The sequence below is a fragment of the Heliangelus exortis genome, chromosome 1 (assembly GCF_036169615.1).
Source record: "Heliangelus exortis chromosome 1, bHelExo1.hap1, whole genome shotgun sequence".
Lineage (NCBI taxonomy): Eukaryota > Metazoa > Chordata > Aves > Apodiformes > Trochilidae > Heliangelus > Heliangelus exortis.
Window position 1 is genome coordinate 85,813 of NC_092422.1, and position 20,011 is coordinate 105,823.

The window sequence follows — 20,011 nt, forward strand, 5'->3', positions numbered from 1 at the left end:
TTCCCTGCTCTGGGAGAGGCTGCAGGGACCTCTTCTCAGCCCAGGAGGGTCCCTGCATGTCCCCCACGGGGTGACACCAAGGGCTTTGCCCCCCTCTCCCAACCCAAGCTCCCCTGGTTGTTGTCCCCCCCCTCTTTGGGGAGGGGGGGAAGGGGTCATGCTCTGTGTCACCCCTGTTTTACCTGATGCTTGTGCCACCCAGTTTGGTGGTGCCAATCCTTGGACCCCTGGGCCCCCCACCAGGGTCTGCCTGGGGTTTCCCACCATGAACCAACCCACCCAACCAACCAACCAACCAACCCAGCCAACTAACCAACCCAACCCAACCAGCCAGCCCAACCAACTCAACCAGCCCAACCAACCAACCAAACCAACCAACCAACCAGCCCAACCAGCCCAACAAACCCAACCAACCAGCCCATCCAGTCAAACCAACCCAACCAACCCAACAAACCAAACCAACCAACCAATCAAACCAAGCAGCCCAACCAACCAGTCAAACCAACCTAACAAACCAGCCAAACCAACCCAACAAACCAAACCAACCACCAAACCAGTCAACCCAACCAACTAACCAAACAACCCAACCAGCCAATCAAACCAACCCAATCAACCAATCAAACCAACTAACCAATCAAACCAGCCCAATCAAACAACCAATCAAACCAACCCAACCAACCACCAACCCAACCAACCAATCAAACCAACCCAACCAACCAATCAAACCAACCAACCCAACCAACCCAAGAGCTCCTCCTTCCTGTTTGTTGTGCTGTTGCAGTCAGCATTGTCTGAGAAGCAACCCAAGGGGGGGAGAAGGGTCCCTCTCATGTCTGGAGATGGGTGGGTGGGTGGTTGGGGGGTGTTGTAGAGCTGAGCCCCCCTCTGCTCCCCCCACCCCCCTGTTATTTTGGGGTGAAGCTGGTGGGCAGTGTGGTACTTCTGGTTTTTTTGTAAAGTGGTTCCTTTGTATTGGTCATTGATCCCTGGCTTCTTCTTTGGGTTTCACCACCCCAGATCTTGTGACGTTTCTGTGTTTCTGTCAAATAAATTATTCTAGTTTATTAAAATCAGAACAACAACAACAAAAAACAAACAAACAAACAAAAATCCACAACACCACCAACCAACCCGACCCAACCCGACCCAACCCGACCCAACCCAACCACCAAGTAATAATAAAACAAAGTCCTGGTGTTCTCTTGGCTCTCTGCAACCCCCTGAGAGGAGGTTGGAGCCAGGGGGGGTCGGGCTCTGCTCCCAAGGAACAAGGGATGGGACAAGAGGAACTTTTGGCACAACTCAAGTGGTGCCAGGGGAGGTTTAGGTTGGAGCTGGGGAAGAATTTCTCCCTGGAAAGGGTTGTCAGGGCCTGGCCCAGGCTGCCCAGGGCAGGGCTGGAGTCCCCATCATCCCTGGAGGGGTTTCAGAGCCTGGGGATGTGGGGATGAGGGACATGGGGCAGTGGGGATGGGATCCCCCTCCATGGGATCCACATGATCCTGAAGGTTTTTCCCAAGCAGAAGGATTTTGTGGTGCAGTCCCCATTCCTAGAGAGGTTTCAGAGCCCTGGAGCTGTGGGGCTGGTGAGGACCATGGGGCAGTGGTGACCTTTGTGGAGTTGGGTTCATGGATGGACCTGAGGATCCTGAAGGGGCTTCCCCAACCCAAAAGATTCCCTGGTGGAGTCCCCATCATCCCTGGAGGGGTTTCAGAGCCCTGGGGATGTGGGGATGAGGGACATGGGGCAGTGGGGATGGGGTCAGGGTTGGCTTGGGTGATCCTCAAGGTCTTCTCCAGCCAAAATGCTTCTCTAGAACCCAGACTCAGGCTGGGTTTGAAATTCCACCTTCCCAGCAAGGATGGAGGCCCCATAATCCTCCCACTTCTCCCCAGAAGGCCACAGCAGAGCTCTGCTCATCCTTCACCTCCTCTGATGCTCTGAAGGTCCTGGGGCTGAACCATCCCATTTGTCCATTATTTTGGAGCAGGGAACCATCCCAACCTTCCTCACCGAGGACAAACCTGGCTCTGAGGTCCCCACCACCAAACCTGCTGGGCAAACATCCAGGTGGTTCCTGAAGGTCCCCGGGGTGGATTTCTGGGATCAATTTCCAGACCAATTGGGTGGAAATTCTCCCAACCTCACGTTTGAAGGGAGATCCCTGCTCCCTGGCTCATCCCTTTGGGTGGCAGCTGCAAGTACTTCATATTTTGGACCTTTCTCTGGTTTTGGACCTCTCCTATCAGATGTGGTTCAGGCTGGACCAGGAAGTTTAAGTTATTTTGGGAAAAAACTAAAAGGGAAGTTGAGATGAGTAGGAAGTGGCCGATTGCTCAAGAATTTGAGTTTTTTCTCTTCAGAAGCCAAACAAAAGTGGGTTCCGTGTCCTCTCTGAGCTGCTGCTCATCACGGGGACGTGGGATGGGGTCAGCTTTGGTTCTGCTCCTCACCTCCTTCCCCACATTCCCCCGAAGGATGGAGGGAGGAAGACACAGCCTGGATTTGGGGTGGTGGCTTCTCCTCTCCAGAGCCTCCCCCTGGGGGGTTTCCACCCAAAAATGTGGTGGAGGAGCTGCAGCAGAACTTTGCCAAACCAACTCCCTGGGGTAAATGTAAATCCCTTTGATGTAAATCCCTGGAGCTGCAGGATCCCACCTGGAGGATCTTCCTGTACCCATTGGCCACTTTGCCTCCTCCTCTTCCTGGCCCCAACCTCGGGTCAAAAAAGTCACCTCCAAACCACCTGGACCTGGAGGGAGAGGTTGTGCTCACCAGGAGATGGAGACTGGGGAACCAGGAGGGTCAGAAACCCATCCACACATCCAGTTTGACACGGCCACAGCTGTACTGGTTTTACTGGGGATCCACCAGGGGTGATGAGGAGGTCCAGGTGCCTGCTCATCACCTCCTGGGCTCACAGGGTTTTTTTTTTGTGGTGACACCAAATTATGTGAGTGAGAAAATACCCCCCCTGTGCTGGGAACTGCTGAGGAGGCACCTCGAGTCCTGGGGTCAGTTCTGGGGTCCTCAGGGACAAGGAGGGGATTGAGAGGTGGGAGAGAGTCCAGAGAAGGGAATGGAGCTGGGGAAGGGGCTGAGGAGCAAGGAGGAGGGGCTGGAGAAGATGGGGAAGGGGCTGGAGAACAGGGAAAAGGGGTTGGAGAACATGGAGAAGGTTCTGGAGCACAAGGAGAAGGTCTGGGGAGGAGGGAGGAGGGGCTGGAGAAGATGGAGAAGGTTTGAAGAACATGGGGAAGGGGATGGAGAACATGGGGAAGATTCTGAAAAACATGGGGAAGGTTTGGAGAATATGGAGAAAGTTGTGGTGCACAAGGGGAAGGTCTGGGGAGCAAGGAGGAGGAGCTGGAGAAGATGGAGAAGGGGCTGGAGAGGAAGGAGGAGCTGGAGAACATGGAGAAGGGTCTGGAGAACTTGGAGAAGGGGCTGGAGAACGTGGAGAAGGGGTTGGAGAACATGGAGAAGGTTCTGGAGCACAAGGAGAAGGTCTGGGGAGCAAGGAGGAGGGGCTGGAGATGGAGAAGGGGCTGGGGAGGAAGGAGGAGGTTGTGGAGAACAGGAATAAAGGTCTGGAGAAGATGGAGAAGGTTGTGGAGAAGTTGTGAGGAGCATCTGGGGGCCCTGTGGGTGCTGATCCTGGAGCAGAGGAGGCTGAGGGGAGACCTTGTGGCTCTCTGCAACCCCCTGAGAGGAGGTTGGAGCCAGGGGGGGTCGGGCTCTGCTCCCAAGGAACAAGGGATGGGACAAGAGGAACTTTTGGCACAACTCAAGTGGTGCCAGGGGAGGTTTGGGTTGGAGGCTCCCAAGTTGGGGGTGAAGCCCCATGTCTGGAGGGGTTCCAAAGCCCTGGTAGATGTGGTGCTGAGGTTCAAGAAGTGGGGATTGGGAGAGCTGGGAGAAGGGTTGGGGTTGATCTTAGGGTTGGGTTCAGCTTAGGGTTGGATTTGTTGATCTTAGGGTTGGATCCATTTTAGGATTGGGTTCATTGATCTTAGGGCTGGATTCATTAATCTTAAGGATGGATTCTTTTTTAGGATTGGGTTCATTAATTAATTTTAAGATTGGGTTCACTGATCTTAGAGTTGGCTTCATTGACTTTAGAGGCCTTCTAACCAGAAGGTTTCTATGGCTCTGTGAGGCCCACCCCAACCCCCCACCTGGTTTTCACCCCAGGCAGGGCCATTTCTGGGTGTTTGTGGTTGGTGCTGGGGAGGAAACCAGGAGGAGGTTTCAGCCTCAGCCCCTGGCAGCAGAGAGCTCATTGCCAGGAGACAGTGGTTGGGAACATGGCATCACCCCAGCACCCATTTTTACCCATCCTCAACCCTCTCCTGACCTCAGCACCCAATCAAAAAGAGGTTTTTTGGGGGGTTTTTTAGAAGCTTTTATTTTTTTCCCTCCGGAGGGTGGCACTTCCCCACTTTGGGAATGATGGTGAGGAGGGACTTGGAGGGAGGAAGGGAAAGCAAAAAAAGGGGGGTGCTGGGACATGGAGCAGGGGGGAGAGGACTTGGCAGGTCCCACACACGTGTTTGCACCACAAAATCCAGGCTGGTGCTCCCAGAGCAATCCAGGGTCCCCCCTTCACATGGCAGGGGAATCATAATCATGGAATGGGTTGGGTGGGAAGGGACCTTCCAGCTCCTCCAGTTCCAACCCCTGGATGGGCAGGGACCCCTCCCACTGCCCAGGTTGCTCCAAGCCCATCCAACCTGGGCTTAAAAACTTCAGGGATGGATGGGGAATCTTCCACCACCTCTCTGGATAACCTGGGACAGGGGCTCAGCACCCTCATGGTGAAGAACTTCTTCCTAATATCTAAGGGAGGAGCACATCCTTCCCCTTTCCCACTTCCAGGCTCTGCTGCAGTTCCTCAATTCCCTTCCCAGTTCCTCAATTCCCTTCCCAGCTCCTCAGTTCCCTTCCCAGCTCCTCAATTCCCTTCCCAGCTCCTCAGTTCCCTTCCCAGATCCTTGAATCCCTTCCCAGATCCTTGATTCCTTTCCCAGCTCCCCAGGATCCTTCCCAGCTCCCCAGTTTCCTTCCAAGCTCAATTCCCTCCCAGCTCCTCAATTCCCTCCCCAGCTCAATTCCCTTCCCAGCTCCTCAATTCCCTCCCCAGCTCCCCAGTTAAATGGTTTCAGGACCAGTTTACCCTTAACCCCCCTCCCTTCCCTGCTCCCTCCCAGTAACACCTTGGTAACCACGTAGGCGTTGGCAAAACTCATTATTGCCCAGGAAAATCACATTAACCCGAGGAGACTTCAACTGCAAAGAGCCAAAAAGATCCCCACAGTGTGGGGGTTATTTTTTTTTTTTTTCCCTTAGCCCGGGGAGGATGGGGTGGAGTAGGGGCTGAAGGTTTGGGGTTGTAAAATGTTTTTTTTTTTTTGTTCCTCTTCCTTTTCGGTGGCTGCAAAGCAGCTGCGTTTGCACAGCGACTTCCTGAGCTGAGAGGCCACTGCTGGTGACAGACACCATGAAATGCCAACACCCCCCAAACACACACACACACACACCCCCCCAACACACACACCCCGAGGGTGTCAGAACCTTTTCCTTTGCCTGCTCACACCTGGAAACCTCTGGGTTAAAGAAAGCGGCGGCGTTCGGGCTGCTCTTGGTTTTCTCTCCAGCAGGACAGGGTGGCCACCACCCCAGGAGCTGGGGCTAGGAGGGAAAAAAATGACAGCAGGGTGTTCCCTGCTGGTGGACACGAGCAGAACTACAGCCTAGCAGAGTCACAGTTTCATTTGAAGCCTCTGGAGAGTTAAAAAAAAAAAAAAAAAAAAAAACCAGGGTGGAAATTTTTCCTGTGTTAAAATTTCACTTTTTGGTTCCATAGAATCCCAGCGGGTGAGGCTGGAAGGGACCTCAAGGCCCATCTGCTCCAACAGTTCTGATATTATTGTTGATCTGAGATGTCCCAGCACCCCATGGAGCTGAGACTTCAAAATTCCCCAAGAGGGGGAATCCACCCCTTCCCCTGGGAGACCATTCCAGTTTGTGAGTGGAAAATTCTCCTCGTGTCCCACCAGAGCCTCCCCAGGAGCACCTTGTGCCCATTGCCCCTTGGCTTCTCCTTGTCACCAGGAAGTCTCCATCTGCTTTGTAGCCCCCCCATTTTAAATACTGGATTTGAAATCATGGGAGAACAACAAAAAAACAACCCAGGGTGGAAATTTTTTACTCTATTAAAATATTGGGGTTTTTTTTGGTTACGGTTGGGTCTGTTGGCCGCAAACATCTCCCAGCATTATCTGCAGGCAAAGAGCCACCTTGCAGCCCACAGAGAGGAGCAGAGAGACAGGAAACCCTTCCCCCCCCACCCCTCCCATCTCCCCAGAGTCAGATCTGCCCACGCTCCCCACAAGACTCAACCCAGTCCCAGACCTGGAGGGACCCATCACCCGCTGCTGACAGCAAAGTTCTGGGTTTCTGGGGGTGCCACGTGTGGACGGTCACCAGGGCAGGGTCCCCGGCCCCAAACACGTGGCCTTTGTGAACAAAAATGGGTTCAGCTTCCCTGCCAGAGCTGCCCCAGCTCTGCCTCTGCTGGTACACGTGCACGGTCCCATCGAAACCTTGAAAGAAAAGAAAAAGAAAGAAATAAAAAAGGGGAAACGGGGAGAGGCGAGAAGTGGAATTAAAATGAAAAGTCATTTCTCTTCCCCCTGCTGGGCTCGTGCTCACCTCCCAGCAGGGCTGAGACAGAAACCAGGACAAAAGCTCAGGTTCTGTGACAACAGAGCTTCCCTGCCAGCAGTTTGTTCAGGCTCACAGCTTCTGGGGGGATCACAGTGCCCCAGGCACAAAGCTGGCAGAGGAGAGGCTGAATTTGCCCCTGGATTTGCTACGTCCCCTTGGCCAGGCTGGCCTGGAAATATCAGTCAGGGGTAGCCCAAGGGCTTGAGGGTTTTCTTCATCCAGGAGAGAAGCAGGAACCCCACCAGAAGCCATCCAGGCTCTTTCTGGAGTTACTGGGAGAGGCAGCTCCAGAGGAGGATCCTATGGCCATGCTGCTGGCTCCAGGAGGAGCTCAGAGCAGCCCCAGAGGGGGATGTTTAAAGGGAGGTGAACTGAGCCTCAAGAGAACTCAAAAAACCCACAAAACATCCAGAAAAGAAGGTTAAAGAATCATGGAATGGGTTGGGTGGGAAGGGACCTTCAGGATCATGGAATTCCAACCCCTGGATGTGCAGGGACCCCTCCCACAGCCCAGGGGGCTCCAACCCCATCCAACCTGGGCTGAGACACTGCCAGGGATGGGGCAGCCACAGCTTCCTTGGGCAGCCTGAGACAGGGGCTCAGCACCCTCTAACTCAAGGATTTCTTCCTAAAATCTCACCTAAATCTCCCCTCTTGCAGCTGGAAACCCTTCCCCCTCATCCCATCCCTCCAGGCCCTTGTCCAAAGTCCCTCCCCAGCTTTCCTGGAGCCCCTTCAGGCACTGGAAGATGCTCCAAGGGCTCCCCACAACCTCCTCTTCTCCTTCTCCTCCTTCTCCTTCTCCTCATTCTTCTCCTCATTCTCCTTCTCCTCATTCTCCTTCTCCTCATTCTCCATCTCCTCCTTCTCCATCTCCTCCTTCTCCATCTCCTCCTTCTCCATCTCCTCCTTCTCCATCTCCTCCTTCTCCATCTCCTCCTTCTCCATCTCCTCCTTCTCCATCTCCTCCTTCTCCATCTCCTCCTTCTCCATCTCCTTCCCCCCTCTCCTCTCCTCTCCTCTCCTCTCCTCTCCTCTCCTCTCCTCTCCTCTCCTCTCCTCTCCTCTCCTCTCCTCTCCTCTCCTCTCCTCTCCTCCAGACTGAACACCCCCAACTCTCTCAACCTGTTCCAGGCTCTCCCCACCCTCAAATTCCAGAATTTCTTCCCCATCTCCAACCTCAATCTCCCCTTTCTCTCCAAGTTTTAACCCATTTCCCTTCTCCTCTCCCTACCCCCCCGTGTCCAAAGCCCTCCCCCAGCTTTCTTGGAGCCCCTTCAGATATTGGAAGGTTGCTCTGAGCTCACCTGGGAGCCTCCTCTTCTCCAGGCTGAACACCCCCAATCCCTCAGCCTGGCTTCCCAGGGAGGTGTCTCCACATTTCAGGACATACCTGAAACTCCAAGGCAGTTTTCCAGAGCAGGAGCCCAGGAGATGCAGAGGAACTCAGGAGTGGAGCTGGGAGCAGAGGGAACTCTGCACCTCACCCAAGCCAAAGCCTCCGAGGTCTTCCTCACATCTGTCAGGATGAGGTGACCCCCACTTGAGAGCTGAGCAATGGGCTGGGGGGTGGAGGCAGAGCCTGGGGGGCTGTGCCAAACCCCCATGGCCCAGCACCCATCAGAGGGTGCTGAGGGGATGGATGAGGCCTCCAAGGGCACCCGTGGCTGCCGGACATCAGCCAGGCAGAGCTGGCCCTGGGCACAGCAGAGCAGGAAGGTGTTGCAGTCCAGGAAGGCCACACCACTGAGCTCCTTGTTGTTTGTGGAGGCTGGGAAGAGAAAAAAACAAAACAAAACAAAAAAAGCAAAAATAAAGGGAGATGGAGCTTCAGGTGGTACCCTGAGTGTGTGAGTGCCCCACCTGGAGTCCTGTGTCCAGTTCTGGAGTCCCCAGCATCAGAAGGACACAGAGCTCCTGGAAGGTGTCCAGAGGAGCCACTGAAATGCTCAGAGGGCTGAGCAGCTCCCTGGGAAGCCAGGCTGAGGGATTGGGGGTGTTCAGCCTGGAGAAGAGGAGAGGAGAGAAGAGGAGAGGAGAGGAGAGGAGAGGGAAAAGGGATAGAAGGGAAGGGAAGAGGGAAAAGAGAGAGGAGAAAAGGGAAGAGAAGGAGAAGGAGAAGGAGAAGGAGAAGGAGAAGGAGAAGGAGAAGGAGAAGGAGAAGGAGAAGGAGAAGGAGAAGGAGAAGGAGAAGGAGAAGGAGAAGGAGAAGGAGAAGGAGAAGGAGAAGGAGAAGGAGAAGGAGAAGGAGAAGGAGAAGGAGAAGGAGAAGGAGAAGGAGAAGGAGAAGGAGAAGGAGAAGGAGAAGGAGAAGGAGAAGGAGGTGAAGGTGAAGGAGGTGAAGGTGAAGGAGGTGAAGGTGAAGGTGAAGGTGAAGGTGAAGGTGAAGGTGAAGGTGAAGGTTGTGGGGAGCCTTTGGAGCATCTTCCAGTGCCTGAAGGGGCTCCAGGAAAGCTGGGGAGGGACTTGGGACAAGGGCCTGGAGGGATAGGATGAGGGGGAAGGGCTTTATATTGAAAAGGAGTTGATTTAAGTTGGATACTAAGATGAAATTGTTTGGGGTGAGGGTGCTGAGCCCCTGGCTGCCCAAGGAAGCTGTGGCTGCCCCATCCCTGGCAGTGTCTCAGCCCAGGTTGGATGGGGTTGGAGCCCCCTGGGCTGTGGGAGGGGTCCCTGCACATCCAGGGGTTGGAACTGGAGGTGCTGGAAGGTCCCTTCCCACCCAAACCATTCCAGGATTCAGGTGCCACCAGGAACATGTCAGTGATTTCTCTGCTGCCACCTTGCCTGAGAACTCTGGTTTTCAGCCTTGTCCCTCAGAGTGCCTTTCCAGCCATGCCAGTCAGTTCTTCCTGCTTGGGAATCACCTCTGCCCAGGATCCACATGGAGCAGGCACAGTCTGTGCCCCTCAAAATGTGACATAAAAGCCCAGGCAGAGAAGACAGGAATGCCCAAGGGTAACAAACAATTGCTCTGCCCAAGTTCCCCTGGGGGACCTGAAGTGGATCAGAGCTCTGCCAGGAGCTGCTCCCAGAACTACTGGGAAAGGGTCTGGAGCAGAAATCCTGAAAGAAGCATCTGAGGGCCCTGTGGGTGCTGATCCTGGAGCAGAGGAGGCTGAGGGGAGACCTTGTGGCTCTCTGCAACCCCCTGAGAGGAGGTTGGAGCCAGGGGGGGTCAGGGCTCTGCTCCCAAGGAACAAGGGATGGGACAAGAGGAACTTTTGGCACAACTCAAGTGGTGCCAGGGGAGGTTAGGTTGGAGCTGGGGAAGAATTTCTCCCTGGAAAGGGTTGTCAGGGCCTGGCCCAGGCTGCCCAGGGCAGGGCTGGAGTCCCCATCATCCCTGGAGGGTTTCAGAGCCTGGGGATGTGGGGATGAGGGACATGGGACAGCGGGGAATGGAGTCAAGGTTGGGTTCCATGATCCCAAAGGTTTTTCCAACCAGAAGGATTTTGTGGTGCAGTCCCCATTCCTAGAGAGGTTTCCAAGCCCTGGAGCTGTGGGGCTGGTGAGGACCATGGGCAGTGGTGACCTTTGTGGAGTTGGGTTCATGGATGGACCTGAGGATCCTGAAGGAGCTTCCTCAACCCAAGGGATTCCCTGGTGGAGTCCCCATCATCCCTGGAGGGGTTTCAGAGCCCTGGGGATGTGGGACATGGGGCAGTGGGGATGGGATCCCCCTCCATGGGATCCACATGATCCTGAAAGTTTTTTCCAAGCAGAAGGATTTTGTGGATTTTGTCCCCATTCCTAGAGAGGTTTCCAAGCCCTGGAGCTGTGGGGATGAGGGACATGGGGTGGGGGTGGCTTGGGCAGTGAGCCTGGATGAGCTTCAAGGTCTTTTCCAAGAAAAAGAACTCCCAGAAACACAGAACTCCAGGCTGGAGGGGACCTCAAGGATCACCTGGTGCAACCTTTCTGGGTAGGAACACGGTTTGGATGAGCAAAATTCTGTGATTTGTGATTCCCTGACACTGCCCCCTGAGCAGAAGGGGCTGCCAGGGAGTCACTGGGGCAGGGAGATGGCAGAGAGGTGACCAAGAGCCCTTCCTTGTGCTCAGCTGGGACACAGACTGACAGCTTCTGGGGAATGTTTGGCACTCCCTGGACTCAGCTCCCCTGGATCCAACACTTGGAACACACTTCCCCATGTTGTGCAGTTCCCCTCACTTTATCCAGACTCCAGGTTTCCCCAGGTGAGATGCTGGGCTGGGTTTCATACCTCCTGTGTAGACGTTTTTCCTTGATTCCACCTCTGTGATTCGGATGCTGTTGAGCCTGGAGCCATGGAGGACCCAGGGGCTCTGCCTGAAATGGCTGCAATTTTAGCCCAAGGTTGCCCAGTGCTTGTTTTCAGCAGGAATGGCACTGACAGCTTTAATAACATCTGTTTGGAGGAGAGAGCAGCAGTTGTAAAACACACCAGGGGTCAAATAACCCACATGATAAAGCAGTTTCACAGCCCATCAAGCTCCAGGTGACCTACTAAACTTAGAAGAAACCAAATCATGACCAACCCCCTCTGCAGAACAAAGCCCCTCTTTCCAACCCAGCCAGCAAGCCCTTGAAAAAATGGAAAAAAACACAGGGAAGTTGCTAACTGGGGGGGGGTTTGCTCGCAGTGGAGGGGAATCAGAAAACCTCCAGTAACATTTTGCATTTCCTTTCTGGGGCTTGCAAAGGGTTTCACAAGAGCAGCCCAAGCAGCTGCAACCCTGAAGTGGGCAGAGAGGGGCAGAGGGGAGCAAGGCAGATGCTGAGGGGTGGTGGGTGGAAGCTCTTTACTTCTAACCCCTGGAGTTTTTCAGGGAATGTTGTGCCACTCAGGATTGGGGTTTTAATTTCCATCACCAAGAAGAAGTGGGGAGCTGCTGTGACAGACCCACACCCCCTCAGTCCCCTGATGAGGTTTGTGCTGCCAACTCTGCTTCTTTTCTAAGGCACCAAACAAACCCAGAGCATTCCCTTGTGCCCTTCTCCAGCCCCTGCCACACACAGCACAGGAGCAGCCACTCTGGATGGCACTGGATGGCACTGGATGGCACTGGACACTTCCTTCCTCATTTCAATCCCAGGAAGAAGGGGAAGCAGGAGCTGGGGCAAGGACTGCATTGAGAAACTGCTCAAGAATTAAAGTTCCTTTACCAGAGTCCTCTGCTGACACCTGCCAGACCTGGAGGGAGCTGTCTGGTGGCCCACTCGTTACCAACAAGCTGGGGAAGCAAAAAAATAAAACACCACAAAAATTTTAATTTTTTTTTCCCATGGGCTGGGATAAAGTAGAGCTCCTGAAGGTGTCCAGAGGAGCCACTGGAAGCCAGGCTGAGGGATTGGGGGTGTTCAGCCTGGAGAAGAGGAGGCTCCCAGGTGAGCTCAGAGCAACCTTCCAATATCTGAAGGGGCTCCAAGAAAGCTGGGGAGGCTTTGGACCACGGGGGGGTAGGGAGAGGAGAAGGGAAATGGGTTAAAACTTGGAGAGAAAGGGAGATTGAGGTTGGAGATGGGGAAGAAATTCTGGAATTTGAGGGTGGGGAGAGCCTGGAACAGGTTGAGAGAGTTGGGGGTGTTCAGTCTGGAGGAAAGAGGGGAGATTGGGAGATGGGAGAGGGGAGGTTCTGGGGAGCCCTTGGAGCAGCTTCCAGTGCCTGAAGGGGCTCCAGGAAAGCTGGGGAGGGACTTTGGGCAAGGGCCTGGAGGGATGGGATGAGGGGGAAGGGTTTCCAGCTGCAAGAGGGGAGATGGAGAGGAGATCTTGGGGAGGGAGAAATTCTTGAATTTGAGGGTGCTGAGCCCCTGTCCCAGGGTGCCCAAGGAAGCTGTGGCTGCCCCATCCCTGGCAGTGTCTCAGCCCAGGTTGGATGGGGTTGGAGCCCCCTGGGCTGTGGGAGGGTCCCTGCACATCCAGGGGTTTGGAATTCCAGGATCCTGAAGGTCCCTTCCCACCCAACCCATTCCATGATTCTGTTTGTTTGGTCCATAATCCACAGCAGGGAAAAAGGAACCTTCTGAAGCTGCATTCACCAGGGCTCACAGAGAGGTGGCAGCAGGCCACTGGGATCCTGCTGAGCACTCAGTGTTCAATCCCAGACTGGTTTGGGTGGGAAGGGACCCAAAAGCCCCTCCAGTTCCAACCCCTGGATGTGCAGAGACCCCTCCCCCAGCCAGGTTGCTCCAACCCCATCCAACCTGGCTGAGACACTGCCAGGGATGGGGCAGTCGTAGAATCATGGAATGGTTTGGGTGGGAAGGGGCCTTCAGGATCATTGAATTCAGGGAGCTTCAGGATCATAATTAATTGCTTCCTGGGCAGGCTGGGACAGGGTCTACAGCAGATGGTGTTGTCCCCAAAAGGGGCTCTGTCTGTCCCCTGGTGTGCCAGGAGCCACACAACAGCACTGGGATATTTGCCCATGCAGGGGGTTGGAAATGGGAGATCCTGCAGGTCCTTCCAACCCAAACCACTCCATGATTCCATGAATATCCAGTTCTGCTCAGAAATCAGGCAGTGTGCTATTCCCCAAGGCAAACTCATCTTCCTGAAGCACAACTGCTACGTTTGTGCCCCAAAATGTCAAAAATAACTTTGCAGGATAGAATCCCAGACTGGGTTGGGTGGGAAGGGACCTTCCAGCTCCTCCAGTCCCAACCCCTGGATGTGCAGGGACCCCTCCCACAGCCAGGTTGCTCCAGCCCCATCCAACCTGGGCTGAGACACTGCCAGGGATGGGCAGCCACAGCTTCCTTGGGCACCCTGGGACAGGGGCTCAGCACCCTCACCCCAAAGAATTTCTTCCTAAGATTTAACCTAAATCTCCCCTTTTCTAGTCTCAAGCCCTTATAAAAAGTCTCTCCCTCTCTCCCCAGCTTCCTTGTAGGCTGCTTCCAGGTACTGGAAAACTTCCATGGAAAAGGATGGGGTGGGGAGGGCAATGAAGCAACCCAGAGCTCCCAAGTGGGGTACAGGGGGCAGGCAGCAGCTCCCAGACTTGGGGTGCTCTGGGAGCAGCTGGGTTGGAAGGAGGCAAAGCAAAGGTCTCCCCTCAGTGGGAAATCCCTCTTCTCCATCTCCCAGGAGAAGCTGGAAGGACCTGGAGGCTGCACCTGGTGTCTGGGATGGATTGAGGCTGTAGATGGGGCGGTCTGAGAAGCCACCACATTCCACCTTGAAATCTCTCTCTGGACACAGGTCCTGGCAACCAGAAGCAAAAAATAATTTCTCAGTTATTTGAGAATAATTCTCTCAAAAGTTCTCTCCATGGGAGAACTTCTGTGCTCAGTGGCCACGGGGAAAAAGGAAAGACAAGAGACACAGGACACACTTGCAATAAAGCTCCTGCCTGTCCTGTTGGGCTCATTTCAACAGGAGCTCCAGGACTGCAGGATCCCCCCCAAAAAAAAAGAGGTAAAAATCTCTGTCTTGCCCAGAGCTCAGCCTGGGTGTTGCCATCCCTGCAATCCTGGATCAGAAGGGACAAGGAGTCACCTCCTACTTCAGTGTGGGGTCACCCACCCAAGGGACAACCTCACTGTCCAGAAGTGGGGTGCCCAGGCTTGGCCACCTCAACCAATCCTTCCAGCAGTGTCCTCAGATCTCCTGTTCCCCTCAAAAAATCCTTCTGGAGATGAAGTTTCTCCTGGCACAAGCTGCTCCACGATGGACAGAGTGGGGTGCCAAGCTCTGCCATAAAAAAGCAAGAGCCAGGTGACTTCCCTGCTTCACCTTTTAACCAAAACTGCTCAAACCTGCCCAAAGCCTTCTGAGAGCAAGGTGGGCACTTTGTTCAGACCCCCCCAGCAGAGCTGGTGGCTGGGACACTCACCTGGTCTCCTTCACCTGCAGAGTTGGTGGAGGAAGCAGCTGCAGGATCTCATTCCCACCAGAGTGTCCATTACCCAGCCACACAGACACCTTGGAGGTGGGAGAGGGAGAAGCAGGGACATGGTCAGGGATGTCCCCAAGCCCATCCCTGGGCCTCCTTCCCCTGAGCCAGACCCTGAGTGGCAGGACACGATCACCCAATCCTTTTGGTAGGAAGAGAACTTGTGAGATCAGAGCCAACCCTTCACCCAGCAGGTGCCAAAGCCACCACCCCCCCACATCCCTCAGCACCACAGCTCCAGGGCTTGGAATCCTCCAGGGATGGGGACTCCACCAATTCCCAACACCCATCCTGGACCCTGGATCCAGACCCCCCTGGCCCACCCTGATCCTGAGCCGCCCTCTTGCCCCAGGGCCAACCCCAAGACATTCTCCTGCCCTCCAGTCCCCAGCTCAGCCCAGACACCCTAAATCAGCAGATCCCAGACTGGGTTGGTGGGAAGGGACCCAAAGCTCCTCCAGTCCAACCCCTGGATGTGCAGGGACCCCTCCCCCAGCCCAGGGGGCTCCAACCCCATCCAACCTCAACTCCAACATTCCCACCACCCACAGCTTCTCCAGGAAACCTCTCCCAGGCTCTCCCCACCCTCACTTCTCCCTCCCAGCTCCTCTCCAGCTCCCCTCTTCCACTTTGAAACCATCTCTCCTTGGCACCTCCCTCCAGGCCCTTGCCCAAAGTCCCTCCCCAGCTTTCCTGGAGCCCCTTCAGGCACTGGGAGCTGCTCCAAGGGCTCCTCACAACCTTCTCTTTCTCTTTCTCTTTTTCTCTTTCTCCTTTTCCCCATTCTTTCTCTCTTTCCTCTTTTTTCTCTTTCCCTTTCTTTCTCTTTTTTTCTTCCTTTCTCTTTTTTCCTTTTTCTCTTTCTTTCTTTCTCCTTTTTCCTTTCTCTTTCTTTCTCTTTCCCTTTTTCTTTTTCCTTTCTTTCCTTTTTCCCTTTCTTTCCTTTTTTCTCTTTCCCTTTTTTCTATTTCCATTCCCTTTCTTTCTCTCTTTCCCTTTCTTTTTCTTTCCCTTTTCTTTTCTTCTCCTTTTCCCATTATTTTTCTCTTTCCCTTTTCTTTCTCTTTTTCCGTCTTTCTCTTTCCCTTTCTCTTTTTCTTTTTCCTCTCTTTCTTTCTCTTTCCTCTCCTTCTCTCTTTCCTTTTCTTTCTCCTTCTTCCTCTTTTTTCTCTTTCTTTCTCCTTTCTCCTTTTCTGTCTCCTTTTTCCCTTTCTGTCTTTCCCTTTCTCTCTTTCCCTTTCTTTCTCTTTCTTCCTCCTTTTTCTCTCTTTCTTTCTCTCTTTCCCTTCCTCTCCCCCCCTCTCTCTCTCTCTCTGTCCCCTCTCCAGCCCTCCCAGCAGCTCCATCACCTCCTCTGCACTGGTTCCAGCAGCTCCGTGTCCTCCTGCTGCTGGGGACCCCAGAGCTGGGACCCAGCTTTACCCCAGGGGGGTCTCCCCAGAGCGGGGCAGAGCAGAGGGGACAATCCCCTCCCTGGCCCTGCTGCTCACACTGCTGGGGATGCAGCCCAGGACACGGGGGGTTTGGTGCCTCCCGGGGAGCTTCTCCTCACCCAACACCTCCAAACCTCCAGCCCTGGCAGGGGCTCAGCCCAGCTTGGATGGGGTTGGAGCCACCTCTGCTGGGGGGAGGTGTCCCTGCCCAGACAAACTCAGAGCATCTGCAAAGTCCCTTCCAACCCAACCCATCCCAACCAACCCATCCCATCCCCTCCCATCCCCACCATTCCACCCAACCCAACCCAACTCAACTCAACCCAACCTATCCCATCCCACCACTCCACCCATTCCCATCCCATCCCATCCCATCTCATCCCATCCCCATCATTCCACCCAACCCAATCCTATCCAATCCAACCCATCCCATCCCTACCATTCCATCCAACCCTCCTCACCTCCTCTCAATCATTTCACTCATCCATCCCATCCCATCCCATCCCATTCCATCCCATCCCCACCGTTCCACCCAACCCAATCCAACCCATCCCATCCCATCCCATCCCACCCAACCCAACCTCCTCTCCTGCTGGGGTGCAGCCCAGCAACACGGGGGGGGGGTTTCTGGGCTGAACTCCTCACCACCCAAGACCCCAGGTCCTTCCCCTCCATCCATTCTCCATCCAGCCTGGATTTGCACTTGGAATTCCCCAAAGCCGCCATCCTGGGCCTCGCACTTCCCTTGTTGAGCCCCACGTTGAGCCCCCACCCCGGGGGGGCTCCCCCCCCATCCCTTCCCCTTCTCCTTCCCTTGGGGCCCTGTCCTACAAACCCCACACAACCCCCCTGGGGGTGCCCCCTCCCACCCCAAGCCCCCCACTCACGGTTCCCCGGGGCCACTCGATGATCCGCGTGGGCGCCTGGAGCTCGAAGCTGTGGAGGTCCCGGTACCTGCGGGGAGAAACGGAGGTGGGCGGGGGGCGGGGGGGAGTGGGGCCGGGGGGTCTGGGGGGGTCCTGGGGTGCCCCTCACAGCCGCAGGGACTGCACCAGCCACGCATCCGCCGCAGCCTCGCCTCCTCCTCATCTTCCTCCTCCTCTTCCTCCTCTCCGCCATCGCTGCCCCTCGACTCCATGGCAACCCGCGGCGCACGGCGATGACGTCATGGCGGGCGAGGCGGGAGCGGGGAGGGCGGGAAAGGAGGGCGGGAAAGGGGAGGAGCGCGGGAAAGAAAGGGCGGGAAAAAAAGGGCGGGAACGGGGAGGAGCGCGGGAACGGGAGGGCGGGAACTGGAGGGCGGGAAAGAGGGCGGGAAGGGGGGTGGGAAGGGGGGTGGTGTGAGACGGGTCCAAACCGGTTGGATCCGGTTCCAGGCGGCCCTGAGGGGAGCGGAGGTCGCAGTTACCGCCATGAGCGAGAAGTGCGGGGAGAGAGGAGAGGAAGGGGAAGAGGAAGAGGAAGAGAAAGAGAAGAGAAAGAGGAAGAGAAAGAGAAAGAGAAAGAGGAAGAGGAAGAGGAAGAGGAAGAGGAAGGGGAAGGGGAAGGGAAGAGGAAGAGGAAGAGGAAGAGGAAGAGGAAGAGGAAGGGGAAGGGAAGGAAGTGTGATATATGATGTTAACTGAATTTGTATTCCTAACCAGTATTCAGAATTAAACTAAGAAGAAAGTGAAAATGGGCTGGACAAAGCAATTGGGACCTGTAATTTTCCACAAAAAAGTGGCAGCAGCACAAGGCCTTAATGAGAGGAACCTTCTGTCATGGCGATAATCGAGGTGTAGGCCTTGTTCTCAAAACAAAGGCCCTGCCAAGGCTAAGGAGTCACCAAAAGAATGTGAAATCTGCACAGAGACAACATAAAAATGCCACAACCAGCAGATAAGGGAAAAATTATGGCTAGGGTCTAATTTTGCTCTGTAACAAGAGAATGAAGTCGGTGAAAACAAGAAAGGTAAAGGGTTCAAATTTGAGGAAGACTTCTTACTTCATCCAAGACCCCATAACGACCCCCGATATCTCCCCAAGAGAGGACTCTGCCCAGACTCTGCTTATCATGAATATTGTAATAACATGAATATATATGGAAACCCACCCCTTTTTAATATTCATAGAATTGTAATCAACATAAGGAATTCTAGAGTTTTAGCAGCGTGCGTGGGAGTGGAGCGGAGCCTCCCCACACACCCAGTGCTGCTTTGCTCACTGCGATTTCAATCTTATTAATTAAATTAAACCATTAACAGAATATTGAGTCTCGGTCATTTTTAACAGGAAGAGTCTTGAGGGTCCCCAGCTCTTTGCTTGCCCACCCTGTCCCCACCCCAGGACCCCCAGACCCCCAACCAGGAGAGGGAGGGTGCACACTTCAGGGTTTATTTCCAGTTGGTTGGTTGGGGTGCAGCGGGGACACACGGATTTGGTGGTCCAGGACCCCTCAGCCCTGTGGTGGTCCCAGGACCCCTCAGCCCCGTGGTGGTCCCAGCTGGGTTGGAGATCCCATTTCCAGGCTCTCCATCACTGCTGGACCTCCCATCCCACAGATCGGGAGTTGCTGGGAGGATCCGGTTCCAGCGGTCCAGAGAACCATCAGGCAGCTTTTCCCAGGACCAGCACGCTCATGAGGAAGACCATGAAGAAGAAGACCCACATGAAGAACCTGTCCATCACCTTGGCCACCTTCTTCCACTCCCCGGCGCGGCGTTGGCGGCGCGGTGCCGGCGGAACCACCCGGCGATGGCCTCCACGTTCCTCACCAGCCCCTGGTGGTGGCACAGGCAGTGGCCCCGGGGACATCCCCCAGTCACCCCGCCCTCCTCGGGGTTCTCCTCCGACATTTTGGCGTTTCCCTTCCCACCTTCCTGCCCGGAAACCTCTCGGGGGCTCTTCCGGCTCTCGGCCGCCTCGTGGACGCAGCAGAGCCGGGCCAGGTGGTGCAGGATGAGGTTCTGGCCCAGGGAGGAACGGGCCGGGCCCCGGGGCCGCAGTGGTGGAGGGACATGATGAAAATGGTGCAAGGCAGTGGAGGCCGTGATCATGGTCATGGTGGCGATGTAGTATTTGCCTGTGAGGACACAGGAGGGGACACAGAAAGTCACCAAAACTCCTCAGAGAGCCTTCCAGTGCCTGAAGGGGCTGCGGGGAGGGATGGGAGGAGGGGGAAGGGTTTTACATTGAAAAGGAGCTGATTGAAGTTGGGTGCTAAGGTGAAACCCTTGAATTTGAGGGTGCTGAGCCCCTGTCCCAGGGTGCCCAAGGAAGCTGTGGCTGCCCCATCCCTGGCAGTGTCTCAGCCCAGGTTGATGGGGTTGGAGCCCCCTGGGCTGTGGGAGGGGTCCCTGCACATCCAGGGGTTGGGACTGGAGGAGCTGGAAGGTCCCTTCCAACCCAAACCAGTCTGGGATTCGAATGCAGTGATTAAAACACCAGCAGGGAGATGGCTCACAAGATGGAACACCTTGTCCTAGAGAAGAGGGAGAGGAGCTGGGAGGGAGAAGTGAGGGTGGGAGAGCCTGGGAGAGGTTTCCTGGAGAAGCTGTGGGTGGTGGGAATGTTGGAGTTGAGGTTGGATGGGGTTGGAGCCCCCGGGGCTGGGGGAGGGTCCCTGGGGGCACTGGGGGAGCTTTAAGGTCCCCATCCCACCCAAACCAGTCTGAGAATCTCTGAGGGGTTTGAGGCCTCCGACCCCAGCCCCAGCCTGGGTGCTGCCCACCCCCCACCAAAGCCCCCCTGGTCCTGTGGGAGTGTCCTGGGTAGGTGGGTGCTCCATGGAGGAAAGGAGAGGAAGAGGAAGAGGAAGAGGAAGAGGAAGAGAAGAGGAAGAGGAAGAGGAAGAGGAAGAGGAAGAGGAAGAGAAGAGGAAGAGAAGAGGAAGAGGAAGAGGAGAAGAGAAGGGAAGGGAAGGGAAGGAAGGGAAGGGAAGGAAGGAAGGGAAGGGAAGGGAAGGAAGGGAAGGGAAGGGAAGAAGA

At 55.1% G+C, this 20,011-nt stretch overlaps 2 protein-coding genes across 2 annotated transcripts in view; both read right to left on the reverse strand.

The window, feature by feature from the left end:
* Window positions 1-6,193: 6,193 nt before the first annotated feature.
* WDR73 (WD repeat domain 73) lies at window positions 6,194-17,214 on the reverse strand. Its single transcript, XM_071754046.1, is given in 12 exon segments — window positions 6,194-6,606; window positions 8,124-8,501; window positions 10,956-11,042; window positions 11,045-11,081; window positions 11,083-11,120; window positions 11,879-11,946; window positions 13,835-13,850; window positions 13,853-13,925; window positions 14,556-14,642; window positions 16,934-17,000; window positions 17,082-17,104; window positions 17,107-17,214. Coding segments are annotated over 12 exon segments (1,188 nt in total). The 5' UTR covers window positions 17,185-17,214; the 3' UTR covers window positions 6,194-6,370.
* A 1,174-nt stretch (window positions 17,215-18,388) lies between these two features.
* The window catches only part of CHRNA10 (cholinergic receptor nicotinic alpha 10 subunit), a 2,024-nt gene continuing 401 nt past the window's right edge, over window positions 18,389-20,011 (reverse strand). The window contains 4 exon segments of the mRNA XM_071734363.1: window positions 18,389-18,751; window positions 18,754-18,990; window positions 18,993-19,056; window positions 19,058-19,107. Coding sequence (XP_071590464.1) covers window positions 18,633-18,751; window positions 18,754-18,990; window positions 18,993-19,056; window positions 19,058-19,107 — 470 coding nt within the window. The 3' untranslated portion in view covers window positions 18,389-18,632.